The sequence below is a fragment of the Sarcophilus harrisii genome, chromosome 3 (genome assembly GCF_902635505.1).
Source record: "Sarcophilus harrisii chromosome 3, mSarHar1.11, whole genome shotgun sequence".
NCBI lineage: Eukaryota > Metazoa > Chordata > Mammalia > Dasyuromorphia > Dasyuridae > Sarcophilus > Sarcophilus harrisii.
The window spans coordinates 416553109-416574512 of record NC_045428.1 but is presented as its reverse complement, the minus strand read 5'-3'; the positions used below and the strand labels follow the sequence as shown (position 1 = coordinate 416574512).

General features: G+C 36.1%; 1 protein-coding gene across 3 annotated transcripts in view; it reads left to right on the top strand.

The window, feature by feature from the left end:
* TANC1 (tetratricopeptide repeat, ankyrin repeat and coiled-coil containing 1) overlaps positions 1-21404 on the top strand; it is a 246801-nt gene that overhangs the window by 213103 nt on the left and 12294 nt on the right. For all 3 annotated transcript variants that reach the window (XM_023499223.2, XM_012544742.3, XM_031960629.1), the window contains 2 exons: positions 1052-1130; positions 19849-19982. In XM_023499223.2, the coding sequence (XP_023354991.1) occupies positions 1052-1130; positions 19849-19982 (213 nt within the window). The remainder of the gene's footprint in view (positions 1-1051; positions 1131-19848; positions 19983-21404) is intronic.

The following is a 21404-nucleotide window of genomic DNA, read 5'->3' as shown; positions in this document are numbered from 1 at the left end:
TATGTTTTATAAAACAGATTGTGCTAACCTTTCCTCAAAACTGTACACACATATTATCCCATTTCCTCTGTGTATTCACACATGCATATACACACAATTACACGTTGTAGATGGATATACAAAAGCATGAACTTTTTTACCGATTTAAAATTTTTTTACTCAATGCTAGCTAAGATTTCAAAATCCAGCTCAAGAAAAAGGGTAAACAGAATTTGCTGTGGTTGTACCCCTCTAAATTAATCCTTATCACTGCATATTTAAATCACCCTGGAAGGAATGCTGTGCAAGGAAAAACTTGACATACCTAGTAACTATTTGATTTAAAATTTAGTACTCTTTTACCAAATGAGTTGAGGGTTATGGGCTGTGAAACTTGAGGGGGAATCAGAGATTCCTTCATGCTAATAAAAGTTCTCCTCCCTTCACGTCTTTCTAGTTCCCATCATAGTTGATGAGGTGAAAGCAGCCAATTCCACCTCATTACATCGACAGGCCAATAGTTCAGTATGTGGACACTTCAATTGATCTCAAAGACAGTGCTACTTTCTGCCTGTGCTCTTTTGAGAACAGTGGGAAAGCTTAAAGCCCTCTTGAATGGAAAGATTCCTATAGGGAAAGAGAAAATGTTTTTCTATAGAGTAATGAACTAGCGATGCTACTTAAGTTTTACTTGTAGTGAAGAAATATATTAAATTTAGCTCTCCTTATGGAAAAACAAATTTAATCCTACTCTTAAGAAACAGTACTTTGTATGATTGGAAGTGTTTTTTGTTGATTCACCTGTTGTATTTAGAATCATAATGGAGTTTCATAGAATCCTAAAATTCTAGGAATATCTATTCTGAAAGGTTATTGCTTTAGTTCTTAATAAAGACTAGCATTATTTTAAGATTTGTTTTTAAAATCTGTTTTGCTAATGTTTTATCCTTCTTTACATGAAAAATAATGCTGAGTGTTTAGTGATGGTTTCTGAAATTCTCTCTCTTGTGATTCATGGGATATAATAAGCCCTTATACTGTTATTACTTATTAAATTACCTGTTTTTGACAGGTGGTCCAGTGCTTGCTGGGAATGGAAAAGGAATATGAAGTAGATGTCAATAGTACAGATACATTATGGGGAGAAACAGGTAATTATATTGCTTGTAATCTGGAGCATCTTTTAAAAAATATTTTTCTCCCATTTTGCCTAAATTATCTTAAATGTGAATCAAACAGCATGCAGCTTTATTATCTTTGTCTCAAGGAAGTTGAAATTTTATGGGAGTTTTTTTTTTTTTTTTTTTTAACTGTGAAGATGAAGAGACATGATTGAAATCAGAAACCTGACATTCAATGTATTTGAGCCCACTTCATTAAAAAACCATTCAAGTTTTGGGACAATTTAGAAAGAATTTAACATTTATTGTCTGAGTTTGACAAAAAGATGATAGATATGGGGCTGCCTATTGTGTTTAATATGCCAGTTGACCTGATTCAACAGATGTTTACATGGAATATTTACATACTGCCAAGCACCTAAAGATCCTAAGATGAATGAAATAGAGCCCTGCCCTCAAGGAGCTCATGTGGACAAGAGGGATTTGGGGGAGGAGTAAAACATGTTCACAAATAAATATAGTTGATTTTGGTGAGAATATGAGCAACTGGTGTCTAGTAAAAAGAGTGTTGCCATTTGGACCGCAGTCATAAAATATATGGGATTTGTGCATTTTGTTTAATATGCATTTAAAAATATATAGTCTCTGCGTGCTTAGTTACATATACTACACATGGTCTCTTCATTGCAAAGATCTTTATTTCCAAGTGCTTGAAAATTATTTATTAGGTAACAGGTTAATCAGTAAGCAAGCCAGCTGGGTGGTATGTGGAGTTTTATCGAATTAGCTATGCTAATTTAGGAAAAGCATCTGGGATTTTCCTGGCCTCAAGTGTAAACAATCTATTTTTATTAATCCTTTAAGTACTGCAAGAAAAAAAAAGTCAGAGTGGACATATGCCCTTTAAATCTGTGTGCGACTTAGAAATTGTTTGGTCTTTTCACGTGATTGTAGTTTATTGTTAATAGTAAATGGTTATTTTTATTTTTAAAGTGTTATTTTCATTGAGATTTTATTTTTGTATCACCTTTATGTATTCTTTCCCACTACTTTCTCCATGGAGCCATCCTTGTAATGTAAAAAGAAGAAAGCATTTCTGCAAAACTAAACCAAACACATCAAACCACTTTAACAGTATAAGCAGCATTCTACACCTATGGGCCTGGACCATAGGGCCAGGTTTGTTATAATTGTATATTAGTCAATTAGGGTTTATTTATTTTTTTTATTTACTTTCTTATACGCATTTTATCTACTTTCTTCATACTACTTAAATTACTGTGACAGTTTATGAATCTTCCCTTACTTTTCTGTTTTGTTACTAGTCATCCTTCCTTAGAGCTCAGTAATGTCAGTAACTTCATGTCCTAATAGTTTATCAGGAGGTTTCCCAGTCTATTGTATTTCTGGTCCTTTACTCTCCTGAGAAGATGCTGTTATAAATGAATTAATGATTATGGGATCCTCCTCTCTCTTTTCCTGTTTTTCTTCGTTTATTTCTTCTTTACTTCTCTCTCTTCCTTTTTTTTTTCCTCTTTTCTCTAAAAAAAAAAAAAATGCCATATGCACATTGAAACATAAGAAAGAATTCAAAATAAGAGACAATAAATGTCCATTTCAAGAGAGCCTATGTAATAAATACTATACATTGTATTCAACACTGTCCATCTTTTATTTTCCTCTTTGTAGGTTTTCTTCTATTCTCTGCTGTGCACTTTTACTTTCTTCTTTTTCCTTCCTTTTCTTTCCCTCCTGTTTCCCCAAGGTTATAATTAAGCAAAGATATATGTGTGAGTGTATTGCTATACATATATATATATATATATACACACACTTTTATATGTATAAGCACATATATACACATACATGCAATCATACATATATACATGCATAAATTTATGTACGTCTACAAAAATCTTGTTTGTTCTCTCTTTCTTTGAAGGTGGGTAACATCCTTTATACATTCAAGACTTTCCATATTTTTCTAAATATACCAATTCATCATTTCCTGTAACACAGCAATATTCCAACCATATACTATTTGTTTTAAATAATTTAAAACAATATTGATTAATGTTTAGCCTATAGAGTGATTTCCCACTATATATATTTTTTCTTTTTTGATTAAATGTTTTTTAGCTTTGAGATCAATGATTACTAACCCCTTTTTCCCTGATAAATTCTACTCTTGATCATTGTCATTATGTTTGTGTGTATTTCTTATTTTTCATTTATTGATTCCTCTGCTGCCTTGCTATTATTACCTAACGTGTCCTTCTCTCTCTTCTTGCTCTCATTCACATGACATAATTACTGATTTGTTGAATTTTTTTTAACCTTTTCCTCCACAGTTTTGCTTTTTAGAATCACTTCATACTTGGCTTTACCCCAGTCTTCCTTTTGAATACCCAATTACTAATGACAATCTTAGACATATGGTTTACATCTCCATGTATAAAATATAAATAATTCTCATTGAGTCCTTTGAAATTGGTCTTTGATGTTCACCATGCATTTCACTTAGTTCTTATATATCAAATTTTCTATTAAGTTCAGAGTCAGGTTTGTGGCTTTGTGTGTGTATGTGTGCGTGTGCGCGCGTGTGCAACAAAATTCTGACAATTAATTGAATATCCATTTTTTGTGTGTATGTTCAGGATTATGCTTTACTTTGCTGCATAAGGTGTTTTTGCCTATAATTTTAGTTCTTTTGTTCTTCATTATATAGTATTCCAAGATTTGCAGTCTTTTAATGTAGTCGCTGCTAGGTCTTGTATGATTGATTCTAATTGTGGCTCTACCATATTTGAATTTTTTTTTTCTTTGTTGCTTGTATTATTTTTCCCTTGATTCAGAGGTATCAGAATTTGGCTATCTATGCCAGCTTTCTCTTAACTGTCTTTGAGCTTGAATGTTTTTTTTCCACAGCTTGTATTTTAAAGTTCCTCATCATTCCCTCACATTTTGCAGTTGAAGAAAGGCTTGTAAGATGATTGATACAGGGACCCAAAAAAGAACCAATGACATGAGCTAATAAAAAAAATATTCTCTGTATATAGTATTTTGGAACATTGATGCTTAGGATTTTTTAAAATCTAGATTTTCTTTCTTTTTTTAAAAAATCAGTTTAACTATGACAAAATGGGCATTTCTTCATATAAAAAACTTTGGATTGTGTATGAAAGCATCAGCTTTAAAAATATTTATTTAATATTATTATTTTTTTTGCTGAAGCAATAAAATTTTTGTCCTGATAGCGTAAGAATTGCTGTTTTGACTTCCTTCGTGAACTTTTTATTTTCTCTTTGTTTTTTAAAAATATCTTATTGATGCTTTTGCCACTACATCTCTCACTACTCACTCTTTTATCTCCCTCCCCCAATATAACCCTTTCTGTATAAGTCAGATTTACAAATGAAAAGATTACAAATAATGTTTCCCAAGTATAGTCCAACTTATTGGGTTATTTTTACTGTATGTTATATTAAAATACTGTACGACATAAAATACCATTGTATTTTTAAAATACAATCTCTATGTTGATAATAGTTTTTTTATTACAATTTCCCAAAATGTTCCAAGTAGAAAGGGGCTTATACAGACTTCTGCATTTTGCAGGTTCAGAAACTGAGTGTCTGAAAGTTGAAATATTAGTTCCATTTGTATTGCAAAGATTGGGATTAACATTGTCATCTTGAATCCTGTTAAAATTAGGGGCACATGTATAGAAAAATAAACTGGTTTAAATCTCATCATTTACTTTCTTGAGCTGGTCTTGTTTGTTTCTCTAATTTTAATCCTCCAGTATGCTTTGTAATTGAAAGAACAGAAAGTTTTCCAACTTTTCTGTTCTCTTTCTCATTGGAACCTATTGCCTATAAAGCAAGCTATCTTGCAGTGTGTTCAACAATGCTTACGCTGCTTACTGAAGGCTATTTAAACTCTAAAAGCTCATCTTGCCAAAAGCAAGTGCTCTGCGGTTCACTAAGCTGGCTGATTGGGAGAGCCTCACAAGTGCTGTTCTGGAGGGGTCCCATCACAGGCCAACCTCCATTCTGCCTTCCTTCAAGCTCTGCTATGTTAGCAATGGGGCTTGTGTTCACTGACACAAATTATGGACTTCCCATCAGTCTTAATACAAAGTAAATAATGGGTTCAGCCTATACTTGCCCAAAGCTCATGCATAACCATCTATCTTCATAGTCCCCTTTTGAAGCCTGGGATGCATTCTTCAGCTGGCTTGCTAGTGAGCCTCTGATCAGCCAAGGGGCACTGATGTGACTTTAAAGACAGTTAAGACAGCAAGCTCAGCGTTTCCTGTCTGAGATGACCAGGCGGAACTTTTACTGGGCCGTGTGTCATTGCAGCTTTGCCTGCTTTGTCTTCTTTGTCTGCTCATTATTTCTTCCTGACATTTTTTTTCTTAGTTTCATCAGCCCCTGGATATGATACTTCTTCCTCCCTGTCACTCTTCCCATAAGCATAACACTTTGCAGCCTAATCTTTCTCCATTTTCTTTTCCTAACTAGTGCTTCCTAGTATGCCGCTGACCACTTGTGATATCCTCTTCACTCTTCCAGGGAAAGGAGGCAATAAGGTGACTTACTAAGTTAATTCAGATTCTACCTCAGACACTCAGTATCTGTGTGCCTTTAGTCTCTGTTAGCCTCGGTTTCCTCAAAATTTCGGTAATTCTGTAAAATAAGAGTTGGATTTGAGTGGTCTCCAAGGCTGGGGTTTTGTTGTTTGCCCTTCCTTCTCGAAGAGCACCATGATGTCATGCCATGCAGGTAAATTGGATTTAAGTGATGGAGGGCCATGCAAGGTCATCTGCCTCACTTTCCCCTCCAGAGTCCTCTGGGTCCAATGCCCAGATATAGATCAAGACAAATGGAAGTGGGCTTGGATGTAATGGGAGGTCTTGTGTCTTTTAAAATGAAGGTCTTTATCAGATTTGTTTCATTGAGGCAACACCTATTTAGTGATTAAGGCTGGGTAAGATATGAGGGCCCCCTCCCCAAAACGCTTTTTTACTTAGTCAAAAAAAAATCTGGGAGAAGACCATCCTTGAATTTGTAGTCAAAACAACAATTTCTATTTACATTCCCTCTGAACCACTCTGAGCCCAAACAGTGGAGTTTGATCTGTTCTTGATCTATCAATGACAGCTAGAGTAATTTGGGTTCAAGACTTGGTCCTTAAGAAAGAAATTTAGCCTGTAAACCTCAAGATATCTTGGAAGGTTTCTGCAATCAAAATTTGCATTCCTTCCACCAAATACTTTGTGTATTTTAAGAAATCAGAGAATGTAACAGCAGAAGAAATCCATGAGAAAAATGAGCAAGACCAGATAAAAGGCTGAGCAGTTCAGAAATTAGTTTTATATTTTTCTCTGTCACCTGCAGTATCTCCTTTTAGTCCAATGAAGACTACACATATTGTGACTCTTCAAGTTCCAAGTTGTATTTGCCGAGAAAATCCCAAATGAGATCTCAAAGAATTGGATGTGACTGAAATGACTGAAGAGCAAGACCAGCAATCAATGCTGATCACTTATCTGCACTCCTAAAAATTTGCTTTCAGTATATTTTGTCCTGATTGTCCTCCCACCTCTAATTTTACAATAGTCCAGTTGTCCTTATATTCTGGCATTCTGTACCTCCTTACACTAATATCCCATTCATTTTGCCTGCTGTGGAAAGTGTTCCCTACCTCTCAGAATTACCCCATAGTCAAAATTCCCCTTCTTTTGGCATATTTTTCTCAGCAAGATATTAGGAGCAAAGTGGTGTGAGTATATAATGGGAAAAACCTACTAAATTTGAAATCATAAGGCTTGAATTCAGATTCTGGATTACTCCAACATTGGCTTTACCTATATAATCTGTACAGTCCTTCCTGGTCCTAAATCTGGTCTCATTTTCTTAGGAGCTGGAAGCCAACCTGGACATTTTCCAATTCAATCCTCTTAATTTTGAGATGAGGAACCTGAGGCCCAAGAATGTTTAATGAGTTTTCCATGGTCACAGAAGTTGTAAGCAGCTGATGTAGAATTTAAAATTAGTTCTTCTGACTCTTTAAGTTCAGCATTCTTTATATTACAGAGGGACTGTTTCTTGTTTCATTTATCTCTTAAATGAATTCATCCAAATAATTTGTCATTTGTAAATTTGTGTTAACATAAGCTTCCCACCAGATCCCTTTGCCTTACAACTACTCTTTATGTTCTTATTTAACAAATCTCTGTCTTCATAATTCACAGATAGGAACAGTTCAAAGTAGTTAACCAAATGGTATATGTACTCATTTCATATGATGCCAATATTTTCTTATTCGTTTAAAAAAATTTTTTTGAACTTAGAATTTTATCTTTTTTTCAATTAGATATAAAGACAGTTTCAACATTCGTTTTTGTAAGATTTATAGTCCCAAATTTTTTTCCCTTTCCTCCTCCTTCCCCAAGACAGCAAGCAAAGCAGTGTGATATGGGCTATATGTGTATGTCATGTTAAACATATTTCCATAGTAGTGATCTTGAGAATGAAGAATTGGAACAAAAAGGAAAAATCATAAGAGAAAAACAAAACAAAAGAAAATGAAAATAGTATCTTTTGATTTGCAATGAGACCACATAGTTGTTTCCCTGGATATAGAAAGTTTTTTCTATCATGAGTTTTTTGGAACTGTTTTAGATTATTGTATTATTACTGAGAAGAATGTTATAATTGATCATCATATAATATTGCTGTTATTTTATACAGTGTTCAGTTTGCATCAATTCATGTAAATCTTTCCAGGTTTTTCTGAATTTCTTATAGCACAATAGTATCCCATTACATTCATATTCTACAATTTGTTCAGCCATTCCCCAATTAATGGGCATCCTCTTAGTTTCCATTGTTTGCCACCATAATAAATGCCGCTATAAATATTTTTGTATATGTGGATCCTTTTCCCTTTTTTGTGATCTCTTTGGGATATATCCTCTTTTAAGACTTTGAGCACAACTTTTCTGTATGTTCACAAAGATGTCCATATTTACCTCTTAACCAGTAGCATGACTTTGGACAAGTCACTAAGAGCCTCAGGCCTGTTTTGTCATGGGAATAATAATTTGTACTTTATTATTCCCTTTTTAATGTGAGAAGCATTTTCTGACTGCCTTTATAACGGGGACAGTTCTTGTTATTGAACTGAACAATAGTGGAAATTTTTCCCTTATAAGATCTATATTTAAAAACTATATTCCTATTCTTAGTGTTTCTCAGAATATTTTGTTTTTAGAAGCTTTTCAGGTTCTCACTAACTCCCTGGTATTTTTGGTTTCAAATTTAAAAATACTCCAAATTCATTCTTTCCAGTGTTAATGTTTACTTTCTAAGAAACTGCTATAAGAATGATAGCAGAAAAAATCTTATTGTCCTTTGAAATAAATGGCTAGAATACTAAGTAAGAATAGAGAAGATGAAGTTAGAAAACAGGATTAAAAACCCTTAGGCATTGAGAGATAGAAAAAGCCATTAAAGATTGGGGCTGCCATCCACATCCAAAGGGAGAACTGTGGAGACAAAGTAGATCCAAGCATAGTATTTTCACTTTTTTGTTGTTGTTTGCTTGCTTGTTTTTTTTTCCTTTCTCGTGTTTGTTCCCTTTTAGTCTGATTTTTTTTTTTTTTTTTTTTTTTAGCACAGCATGACATATGGAAATATGCTTAGAAGAATTGCATATTTTTAACTTATATCAGATTACTTGCTGTTTTAGGGAAGGAAGAAAAATTTGGAACACTAAATTTTGCAGAGGAGAATATTGAAAACTATCTTTGCACATATTTGGAAAAATAAAATGCTTTTAAATAAAATTAGGGCTAGAGGGCCAGACCATAGGAGAATAGTGCAAAGGCCTTAGAAATCCAGATGGATAATTTGCTTGGGAATGAGGAGTAATCCTGAGTATTCTGGATTGGATTTGTTGTGTTCTTTTGGCATGTGCTGTGGCCATCTTTCTAGTTTGTGTCTCACTTCTTATTTATCAAGAGATTCTACTTTTATGGTTGAACTGAGAATATCTTTGGAGTTATAGGAGGGCTAGTTGAAGTTAGGTTGCAGACCATCTTCAGATCAGTGGGTCTGGCCTTGACCTCACCTGCTTTATTATGATACTCAGCTTTTATGACTGAGCACTTTGTATCATAATCGCTACAGCATATTTTATCATACAATTTTTATTCTTTTTTCAGCATTTGCATTTCCTAGTATATTCAGTGCACATGTCTGTTGATAATTTAGATGTTGACTTTACGAGACTTGGAAGACACCAGAGATAGCTTCGGGCATGTAAGCCAATTTCATGTAATTGGAGAATTTTGAAGATCAAATGAGATTACATATGTAAGATGTTTTGCAAATTTTAAAGTATTATATAAATTCCATGTAGTGCCTTGTATATTACCCTCTCTTTGTTCTGAGTCCTTTTAAGGGAAGAAGGAGCAATAGATTATAATTCTTTACTGCATATTTGGTTTCTTCAAACTGTCTTTAGTTTTCATCATTTTAAAGTGTTTTTGTTTTTCAGTCATGTCCATTTGAACCCTTATAACTCCATTTTGGGATTTTCTTGGCAAAGTCACGGGAATGCTTTGTCATTTCTTTCTCCAGCTCATTTTACAAATGAGGAACTGAAGCAAACAGGGTTAAATAAATGGCTTGCCCAAGGTCACACAGCTAATAAGATTTGAACTCGGGAAAATGGAATCTTTCTGATTCCAAGCCCACTGTGCCACCTAGCAGCCCATCTTAAAGTAGTTTTTCTGATTTGAAATATTTTATTATTTTTCTGTTTTGTTAAATGTTTGTTCTTTTTTACTTTGACATCTAACCATCTGTTTCAGGTTAAAAATTCTTGGTAGCTGTTACATTCTTCCAAGGAAGGTTAGTAATATTAAAATGCATTGGAGCGTAAGCTAAACATTCCTTTAATTTACCTAATTGGCTAGGAGTGTTTCTCTAGTATTAGTTGGTTAGTGGTTAATCTGTGGGGGGGAAAGAGCTCATAAATGTAGAAGAGGAAGACATAAATAATTGTCTTTGGTATGTGACATTTCAAAATTTGGTGCTTACCCAGGGCAGCTTAGCAGGAAAGAGGTCATTAAGCTATATTTTGCAAGCAACACTACAAAAGTGATTTTTTTTCCCCTGGCTTTTCAGTGTGTAACTCTATAGGAGCCTTATTGTTTAGAATGTTCCACCAATTAATAGAATCCCCAAATTTAGTTCATTTTTAAAAATCATATCTAGATGGATATGTTTTCTAAATCCTGAACATAGTATAGGGGGAAAAAAAAGGCCAATTTCATGTAATTGGAGAATTTTGAAGATCAAATGAGATTACATACGTTAGGTGTTTTTTGTGATTACTCTTGCTCTTCGTCCTCCATAACAAGGCTTAAAGGCTATTGTTTTATGGCACCAATTTTTCAGTCATTATAAGTTAATTATAACTATATGGATCACATGTTTAAATCTTCCTTGCTTTACTAAAGGAATATTTTCAAGCAGAAAATATTAAGAAGGGCTCCAAAATTGTTCTCTCAGAGAATTTTAAAATTCAGAAAATATTCAGAGTATTTGCTAGTATTCCACCTATTAAAGGACTTGGTGAAGTAAATGAATCTAATACTCAGACAGTCCATTAGTACCTCTTCTATGGGAGAGGAAATGCTGACTGGAAAGCTGCATTGTCCTCAGAGCTCCAAATGCCCTGCCTAATGTGAATGGTCTTCCCCTGGGATTTTATGAACATGTGATGTTTGTCTCACAGAGCAGTCACAGGATATAAAAGTTGAAAACGCAGTTTTTTGTTGTTGTTGAAAGATTGGCTAGTTCTTTCAAATTCGTGAATTTGGTATTAAATTAAAAGATTAACTGGTCTTTAAGCATCCAAAAAAAAAAAAAAAAACCCCATTCATTTTTCTAAGTATACTTTTGTCCTTCTTCCTCCAGAAATAAAACATCAGCTCTATTCTGAGAGTCATAAACCTTGGGGTTGGAGCTAAGGCAGGATCCTACTGCCTTATTAAGAAGTATAATGATGCAGGAGAGTGGGCATTAACATCTGTTCTTCTGCTTTGAGGTGTCATGGCATAGACAGTTTGACTGTTTCCACCTTTGTTACTGCTAGTTGCTATCTGAAACCTAAACATGTTTATCATAGATTACTATGTGTCCCAATGTGCTGCCTGCTCCCTTTTCTTCCCGATTCCAGGTCAGAGGAGTAGTGACAGCTAATGGTCCCAGCAGAGATCTCTGTCATAGAACTAACACATATACTGTTTATGCAGACAGGTTTGTTTATTGTAGTTATACATAACATATAATTGTACTTTGCAATCAATAACTATGATGTCTTTCTGACAAATTGTTTGGACTTTTATAAATCAACTAATTTTCTATACCCAGTAGAAGCTTATTGTCCTAAAAGGGAAATGCTTTTGAAATTTATAATATTCTCTTCTCTAAAATATAATGTTCTCTGGGAGCAGGTTTCTTGGGGGGGCTTCTGGAGGCATCCTTCCTTTCAGTTCAGTGTAATAATCACCTCAAATGCAGCCACGAGTTAAAGTCCAGATCTTTTATTGTCTCCTTCAAAATATCCCAGTTAGCTTTCTTAGAGGCCTATCTCTCTCCTTGGTTCTGAGAGCTCTTGCTGCTAGTCCTTTGACTAGCTTCAGCCTCTCATCCTCCCGAAGTCTCCAGCCAGCACAAAGGTGGAAGATGGAATGAATCTGACTCCGCCTCCGAGAATGGGCTTGTGGGCTTCTGTGGGCTTGTGGGAGCTCCTCCTTATATATGCTCTTTTAAAGGTGTGAACTCTAATAAGCACTAAGTATATAAGTATTGTCTCTATCAATTCCCATGACTTAGCACCTTGTAAGAATGCTAACAGAAATTGTCACCCAAATTGAGGTTTTGTTAATTTTTGTCATTAATAGATTTCATTTCTTTTTCAGAGTAATTCACATTAACAGACTTTTTTTAAAAACCTACTTAGATTAAGAAAAGCTACTTTTAAAAATCTAAGATAAAAAGTTTTAGATAATACTCATGATCCCTGACATCATGGAACTTACTTTTTGGTAGGAGGATAATTGTAACAGGACCAGAAATTTTGAGGTGAAAGGCAATTGAGAGTTTAATTGATACAACGCCCTCATTTAACATACAAGCACATAATCCCCAAAAGATTAAATGCCTGCCACAGGACCATCATAGCAAAGCTGGAATCTGGACTCCTATTAATCCATTACCATAATCACATGAATCCATGACTAATTCCAGCAGAAACAGCAAGTATAACTTTGTTCAGATTGTCAGTGGCTTTTAAGGTTTTTATTTCAATGTAGATCTAAAGTCAGTGAAATATGATTTCCACAATTTCATGTTGGGGTATTATTGATAGTTGGTATCAGTACTTCTGATATGCTACCATACTCTTTGCTTAAAAACCTTACCTTTGATACCTCGCACCCATGACACCCCAGTTGTGTTTTCCCTTTAGTCTTGCTATCCAAAGAACAAGGATTTGCCAAACACTATTTGTGTCCCTTCATCTTAATAGGCTGTTCTCACTCTCTGCATCGTTGATTTTGTAGCAATTCCCTTAAACTCCATCACCCCCTGCCTATGGCAGAGTACATGGAACCTTTGCAAAACATATTGAGTCAGATCAAGGTGGACCTTTCCAATAAAATAGTTGCAATTCCTGAGCATAGTTTGGCCATGACTTTGCTGAGTGGGCTGTAGGCTATTCTTGAGTCACACTTGTTTCTGAATATAGTATACTGAAGTCCCTACTGGTGCTGGAAATTGTCTCATATCCTGAATGCCATAACTACAAGTGATGGAAAAAGATAAGTTTAAGTCTGAAATGGGGGAAAAATTCAGATCTTGTTATGTTTATCACGTTGTTTGGAAATAAGATGCCTCCATTAAATAGTTGTACTGAATTAGTCCTATTTAGAGTTCAGCTCACAATTGTTGGTTTCTACTCCCTGGTGAACACATCTGCAGCCTCTGGGGGGGAGGGAGGGAGGGAAGAGTGATGTTATCGCTTCACCCAGTGTTATCTTGTCATTTATTTATTTTGCTGAGGCAATTGGGGTTAAGTGACTTGCCCAGGGTCACACAGCTAGGAAATATTAAGTGTCTGAGAGCAGATTTGAACTCGGGGCCCGTGCGTTATCTACTGTGCCACCTAGCTGCCCCAGTAGTGTTATCTTTGTCCTGCTTTCATGACTGAAATATTTGGCTTTAAAGAGAAGGAGAGAAGGGAAAAGAAATCTCCAACCTAGCCCTTGAACCTGAGCTCTCCTTTCTCCAAAGATCAACCCCAAAGGGTTTGGGTTCAGTGTCCTGGCTCTGGCTGACTGGCTGCTCTCCACCAAAGACATGGATGCATCTATTTTTAGCAAAGTGCTGTCAGCACTGATGGTGCTGTTTTATGATAAATTCAGTTTCCACACAAGCAGTGACAGAAAAATGTTGATTTAAAGTCCCATTAAAAGTGCCAAATGGACAAGAAATGATGAACTTTTTTTAGCCCCTGAATACTTTTTAGATTCATCAGCAAGTACTCATTGAATGGCTGGGTTCCATCCTGTTCTGTGAGTTGTCGTGACTGAATATGCATATGTAGTACATGTGTTTGTGCAGTGCACATGTATTGTTTCATTCATTTTATTGGTATCCTATCCATTGAGAACCATTGAATGCCTAGTGGGTATTTAATAAATACTTATTGATTGATGAGTTAGTAATACATAAGTATGTGAACGGGTATGGTATGTATCTTATCCCTATCTTTTTGGTGAGAAAGGCAGAATCATTGATTTTCTGCAAATGAGAAGGAGCTAATAGAAATTGGAGAAACTCTGCATAGAATTGGAATTTTCTCTACTTCTGTGGCTCATTTCTTTCTTTCTTTCTTTTCTTTCTTTTTTGTTTTTTAATAGCCTTTTATTTACAGGTTATATGTATGAGTAACTTTACAGCATTGATAATTGCCAAACCTCTTGTTCCAATTTTTCTCCTCCTTCCCCTCACCCCCTCCCCCAGATGGCAGGATGACCAGTAGATGTTAAATATATTAAAATATAAATTAGATACACAATAAGTATACATGACCAAAACGTTATTTTGCTGTACAAAAAGAATCAGACTCTGAAATATTGTACAATTAGCTTGTGAAGGAAATCAAAAATGCAGGTGTGCATAAATATAGGGATTGGGAATTCAATGTAATGGTTTTTAGTCATCTCCCAGAGTTCTTTCTCTGGGCGTAGCTGGTTCAGTTCATTACTGCTCCATTGGAACTGATTTGGTTGATCTCCTTGCTGAGGATGGCCAGGTCCATCAGAACTGGTCATCATATAGTATTGTTGTTGAAGTATATAATGATCTCCTGGTCCTGCTCATTTCACTCAGCATCAGTTCGTGTAAGTCTCTCCAGGCCTTTCTGAAATCATCCTGTTGGTCATTTCTTACAGAGCAATAATATTCCATAATATTCATGTACCACAATTTATTCAGCCATTCTCCAATTGATGGGCATCCACTCAGTTTCCAGTTTCTGGCCACTACAAAGAGGGCTGCCACAAACATTCGTGTATGGCTCATTTCTAAGGGTTGTCTCTTGAGCAGGCCATCACTGTGTGACTAAGGTCCCATCTTGTCAAAGGGGGAAGGAGAAGAAGCTCAGTAAAAGAGCCCAGACTTGCCAGTAGAATACCATGTGAAGGCCTCATTTCAAAACTTAAGTTTCTTTATCTTTGAAATAGTGATGATGATGATGATGATATTTGTCTCACATCTTTTTTGATGGTAGGTGTTAGGATAACAAATGGACCCATTCTATATTATTAGAATAAGATATTCTAAGATATCTTAGAAAGTTAGTGTCCTTTTCTGAGATATTTATAGGTGGGATTTTAGCTTCCTTTGGAGGAATTGGAGCAGGAAAACCCGGTTGTAAACTGAATTAGGGACAGCATAGTGCCTAGCTTCTCCTACGTACTGAGGAATCATTCCTCTGATTAGTGTTGGACCAAGGACAGAGGGTAGTAGTACATGGCTAGACCCCCTTATTCTGACTCTGAGCTTGGCTAGCTACAAAAATACTTCCTGTTTTGAGTACTATGACAACTAGGAGTATTTTATCCTCAGACCACAAGATAGCTTTCATTAGAGTGCTGTATTGAATCTATGCATTATTCTCCTGGGACCTCATTAGCTCAGCTCATTGCCCTCCCCGAAGGTCTGCCCGAGGCCTCCCCAGCATTTTACAGATTATCTGTCCTGATAAGTTGGGTTTGATTACAACCCCTTTAGCCTTGGAGGTGATTTTTTACTATTGGAGTGGAGAGCAATAAAGACAATTTTTAATCATTTAAGAAGAAATCATATAAGGGACTGACTCCTTGACTGATGGACTGAATTGAAGACTTTTCAACGACTCTGCCTTATGTACTCCTGTTGTAAATTAGATATAAAATAAGACGTTAGTGGATGACAACTATGTGCATAGTGTTACTGCTTGTTCACATTTCCACATTGATTCATTCCATAGGCTTTTGTTTTTTTTGTTTGGAACATCTTCTAAAACTCCTTGAATGTAATGTTGTCTTGTTGGGCAGAACTGCAGAACTCTTAAGAGCAGCAGTTTTCTCCCTGGTGGCAGCATGAGTGATGGAGAGAGACTTGGACTTGGAGCAAGGAGATTCAAATTCACCTTAGATTCTGTAAATGTGTAATCCTGGGCAGGTCACTGTATTTCTTAGTTTCCTCCTATGTAAAAGAGGGAGATTGGACTTTAGTCTGTGACTCTCTGATTTTAATGGGAATGTGGGAAAGAACTTGAATTAAGAAGTTTGTGTCATGAAGTATAGACAGAATCTCACAGAATATTAGAAACACTTAGGACCTGGCAGTATTCCTTATCTCTCTCTGTGCCCAAAATAAGGATTGGAGAAATTGAGAATTGGAATTCTTGATCTATGACCTCCTTTATTTTTTTTCCCATGCTGTCTCTTGCAAAAATAGACCAAACAGCTTTAAGTAATGTCAGGAGAGAGGCCCATTTAAATGTAGTACTCTGGGAAAATGTATCTATTTGCCACTGAGCACAAAATGCCAGTCACATGTCATGAGTGAATTTACATTGTGTCAGAGAGTAGCAGGCCTGTTGGCCCCTTTCTGATTTTCCTAGTGGAAAGAGCCTTGGACTTGGAGTTGGATGATCTGGATTCAAATCTCATTTTGCTATTGATTAGCTGTATAACCCTTTAGGCAAGTCATTCCTTCTTTGGACAGTTTCCTCATCAGTGAAATGAAAGTATTGGCCAAGATACTCACTTAAAGGACTTCTTTTAACAATTCTGAGCACAAATGATTAACACAGTGGTTTTTGTTCCATTCCTTGCAGATCCTAGCTATCAATCGATTATCCAACCATTTCTTAAGCTCCTACTAATTGTCAGGGTCTGAGGTGAGTGCTGCTGATATAAATACAAAGAACGGCATCATCTCTGCAGGCAAGAAATTTCTTTTCTAATGGAGGAGACAGTTACTTCATATAGAAGTATATACAGGATAAATAAAAAGTTGTTGGAGAGTAGATAGGGCAGTAAGAGTGGGGGGAGGACAGAAGGCAGGTTTTGTGAGTGATGCAGAGGCTCAGAAATAAAGGATGGGGTGCTATTTGTGAGGAACAAAGTGATACTGGAGTTTGTGGTGTAACCCAGTGGTATCAAACTCCAGTAAAAATTAGGGCCAGTGGACTGTACATAAGGATGCCTTCAGATCGTGTATTGACTTAAAATTTGCATGTTAACTTTTGCTATAGTATCTTGCATTTTTTTTATTCTATAAATATTTTCCAGGGACATTTTAATTTGCAGGCAGACAGGGCCAGATTTGCACTTTAAAAAAAAACCCCAAAACATTTTTGTGGCTGTGTGAAAGGTGTATTGGAATAAATGGAGGCCAATTTTAAGAAAAAAAAATCATCAGATAAATTGGTTGGATTTTGTTTGCATTTTCAATGTACAAACTGGGGGTAATTTGCTCAGGGAACAGTGATAGCTTCTTTCATTGTACCTTATGGAACCCTTATTCTAGTTTTCATGCCTTTGAATTGCCTTTTCATGCCCACCTTAGTCTTTTCATCACTGCCTCTCAGAACCCCCATTTCCCATCAAAGCTCAGTTCAAATCTCACTATCTTTGAAAAAAGAAATTGATGTCTTTCTTTTACATCATCAAGATTTTTTCTCCTTCATCTCTATAACAAGTAATATTTTTAAAAGTAGAAGAAATGAGACAAAAAATTAGCAGAATTGCGTAAGTATGAAAATATGTGCAACGTATTTCTATTGGCAACCAAACTTTTGCCTCTGCACAAGGAAGGGGTTGAAAGTATTTTTTCATATGTCTTCTTTGCAGCTGGACCTGCTCTTTGTAATTTTGCAACATTGACTGGGGTTTGTGTGGTGATTCTTTCCAATTACATTTGCATATATTGTTTTCTTGACTCTGCTTCCTTCACTTTCTATCAACTCATGTAGAACTTTTAATGATTCTTTGTATTTGTATTCATAATTTCTTTTAGCACAGTAATTAATATTCCATTACATACCACAATTTAGTTATTCTCTAATCAATAGATATCTACTTTATTTTTGATTCTTTATTATCCCAAGAAATGCTACTACGTTTTGTATCCTATTTATTGATTGTTTCTCATCCTCAAAGGTGATCATGATATCAGGGAGCTGATGACATGACAGGGAAGTGAATTGGATTTAAGTGAGGAAGGGCTGTGCAAGGTCACCAGCCTCCCCTTCCCCTCCAGAGCCATTTGGGTCCAGTGGCCAGATATAGATCAGGACGACTGGAGATGGCCCTGGGTGAAATGAGAGACCATGGCTTTTTAAGCTGAGCTCTTTAACAGGCCTCAGTTTGACTGGAGCAACAGCAGATTCAGAGATTGAGGTTGAGTCAGAAAGAATAGGATGTGAACTAGGATATAAACAAATGGTTTTGAGAAGAATTAAAGACTATTTGCAGCCATTGGCAAGAGTGTTCCAAGTCACTAATGAGAAGAGAAATGTTCATTAAAACAACTAAAGTTTCATTTCAGATGCTATAAAACTGGTAAAATTGACCCCCCCAAAAATAGAATTAGTTAATGTCAAGAGTATTGTGGGAAGATAAGCAAAAAAGTACATTGTTGGTTGAGCTGTAAATCAGTGTAACTATTTTGTTAGCAATTTTTTTGGGGGGTGAGGTGAGTGGGATTAAGTGACTTGCCTAGGATCACATAGCTAATGAGTATTAATTGTCTGAGACCGAATTCGACCTTGGGTCCTCCTAATTTCATGGCTGGTATTCCATTCACTGCACCATTTAGCTGCCCCAGCACAACTGTTTTGTAAAGCAGTTTGGACCAGTATTTGACCCAGAGATTCTACTAGTTGTCTCAAGCACCTCCTGATAAGCAGGATCCCCTGAATATGTCAGTGCCTTTTATAGGTCGTCTTGTAGAATTTCTTGGTTCCTGGGTTTCTTCACACACCTAAATATCCTTAAATTTGTTTCCCATAATTTGATGTAATTTTCTCAAGAGTGATGACTTCTCAATGTTGTTTTTTTTTTTTTTTTTTTTTTTGAGAGGTCTACAGTGACTGACACATAATTGGTACTTAATATTTGTTTAATTGTAGTTGAATTTAGGAGTATCTGCACTGTTTTGAGAAGTCCTTATTGGAGGATACCCCACCCCCCCATCCTATCCCTATGCTGTATTTTCTACACAGAAAAACCAGTGAGCACTGTGTGTTGCAAAGTCAAAGTAGGGGAGAATCTCAAGGATAGTGTTCCCATCTGAGCCATCCCACTTCTCAATTCCTCTGCTTTCTGCTCTTGTCTGACATGGCCTTAAATCCCAGCTCTAATTGGAAGGCCATTTATGTTTCTTATCACTAATAGTTTCTTTTTGATTAGAAGTCATACCTTAAAAAACAAAACCCCACCACTAGAGTGGAACATCTGTAATGTTGTCATTTTAAAGAAATTTAATAATAGTTTTTTATTTTTAAAATATAACCAAGATAGTTTTCAACATTCATCCTTGCCAAACTCTGTGTTCCAGATTTCTTTCCCTTCACCCGCCCTCCCCTATTCAGTAAGTAATCTAATATAGGGTTAAATATGTACCATTCTTTTAAACATAGTTCCACATTTATCATGCTGCACAAGAAAAATCAGATTGAAAAAGAGAAAAAAATGAGAAAAAGCAAGCAAACAACAACAAAAAGGTGAAAATGCTATGTTGTGATCCATATTCAGTCCCTGTAGTTGGATGCAGAAGGTTCTCTCCATTACAAGTCTATTAGAACTGACCTCATTGTTGAAAAGGGCCACATCCATCACAATTGATCATCATATTATCTTGTTGTTGCTGTGGACAATGTTCTCTTGGTTCTATTTACCTCATTCAGCATCATTTTATGTAAATCTCTCTAGGCCTTTCTGAAATCATCTAGCTTATCATTTCTTATAGAACAATAATATTCCATAACATTCATATACCATAACTTATTCAGCCATTCTCCAACTGATGGGCATCCACTTGGTGTCCAGGTACTGAAAATTGATTCCACATCTTGATAACAAATGACTTCTTGGATCTTCCCCCAGCTTTAACGGCTGCTGCAGGAAGAGGGAAGGTGGAAGTGTGTGAATTGCTGCTTCAACATGGAGCAACTGTGTCCAGAACCAACAAAAGAGGGATCCCACCCTTGTTCTGTGCTGCGCGCCAGGGCCACTGGCAGGTACTGTGTATGATGATTCTCTGATCCAATAGAGACACGGCAGTGGGAACTTCATTTGGGAAAGGGTACAAGTGACAGCTTGTTTCCCCTTGCCTTGAAAGGCAAATCTCTCACTAGGCCCATATCTGTGTTTTCTTCTTCAAACCTCTCCTCCTGTGAACTTTATCATATTTCCCCCCCTAAAGAACAATTCCCATGTTTATAAACTCAAACATCTGAAACAAGTTTACTCACATGTTCTGCAGTATGACCTGGGAAAGTTGGACTGTGATGGCTGGGTGGTAGACAAAGCTTTTTCACTTAATTTCTGAACGAAGGGCTGCCACAATTCGGTTGTTGGGAGGATAGCCTTGGGAGAGGACTATAAGGATAGGATAGGTAGGAACAGTTATGATATAATAAAGCATTTGCCACTGTACTTTTTTGTTGTTGTTGTTGATACTGTTTTGGCAACTGAACGCAGTTGGAAGAGGTCTTTTGTTAGAAAATAGGGAAAAAAAAGTCCTACTGAACCCCTTGCACAATACAGGTGAAATTCTTTGGCAATGGATTTTAGGGTGGGGTCCCCTTTAATTCATGGCAGCAGGATGTCCCCAAACCGGAAACAGCATGGAATGCAAGCAGCTGGTCTGTACTCTTTTCATTACACAAGGAATTTCCTGGCTAAAATTTCCCATCATAGAATTGCTTTTGCAGTGATTTGCAAAAATAGTTCCACAGCTAGAAGCTATAAATGGCTTCATTGAAGACTGGACCCAAGGGTTCTCCACTAAATTATCTTTAAGTTTCTGAAGACAGAGTTTTTAATACATTGGTGTAATCTAACATGCCATTCATCCCTGCTGCTTCTCCTCTCTGGTTTTAGACCACCTAAACCATGTGGATTAGGTTTGCAACTAGAGTTAGTGACATAAAAGTAGCCTGGCTGGTTTGCACCTTCTTTAAATCCAGCAGTAAGCACTTTTGTGATGAGAAGCACAATTGAAAGTACACCGAACAGTGACTTTTGAGAACCTGGTTTGCCAAGATTCATTTCTGGCACTGTTCCATGGAAGTAGGCTCAGCATTTAGATGTTGTAGCCAAAAAGCCTGCTTATGTAGTATCTGTGAATGACCAAGGGCTTTATTAAGCAGATGAGTTGGCTTCAGGGACATTATTGAACCTTCAGGATCTTTAAAAGAAGTTGAAAGTCCAAATCTGTCTCATTCCCTTAGATTCACAGGAAGTGTAATGTGTTTTATTGTTTAAATGCCGTTTTCTTAAGTTTTATCCAATTTAACTTTCTCTTCCTACTGTGGAGTCTTTAACTATAACTACAATTCTTTATCCTCTATTTCAAGTAACCATTTTCTTCCTTGTCCATAACTGTTGATATGTCATTAACAGATCAAGTTCAGTTTTTCCTTAAACACTATTATTCT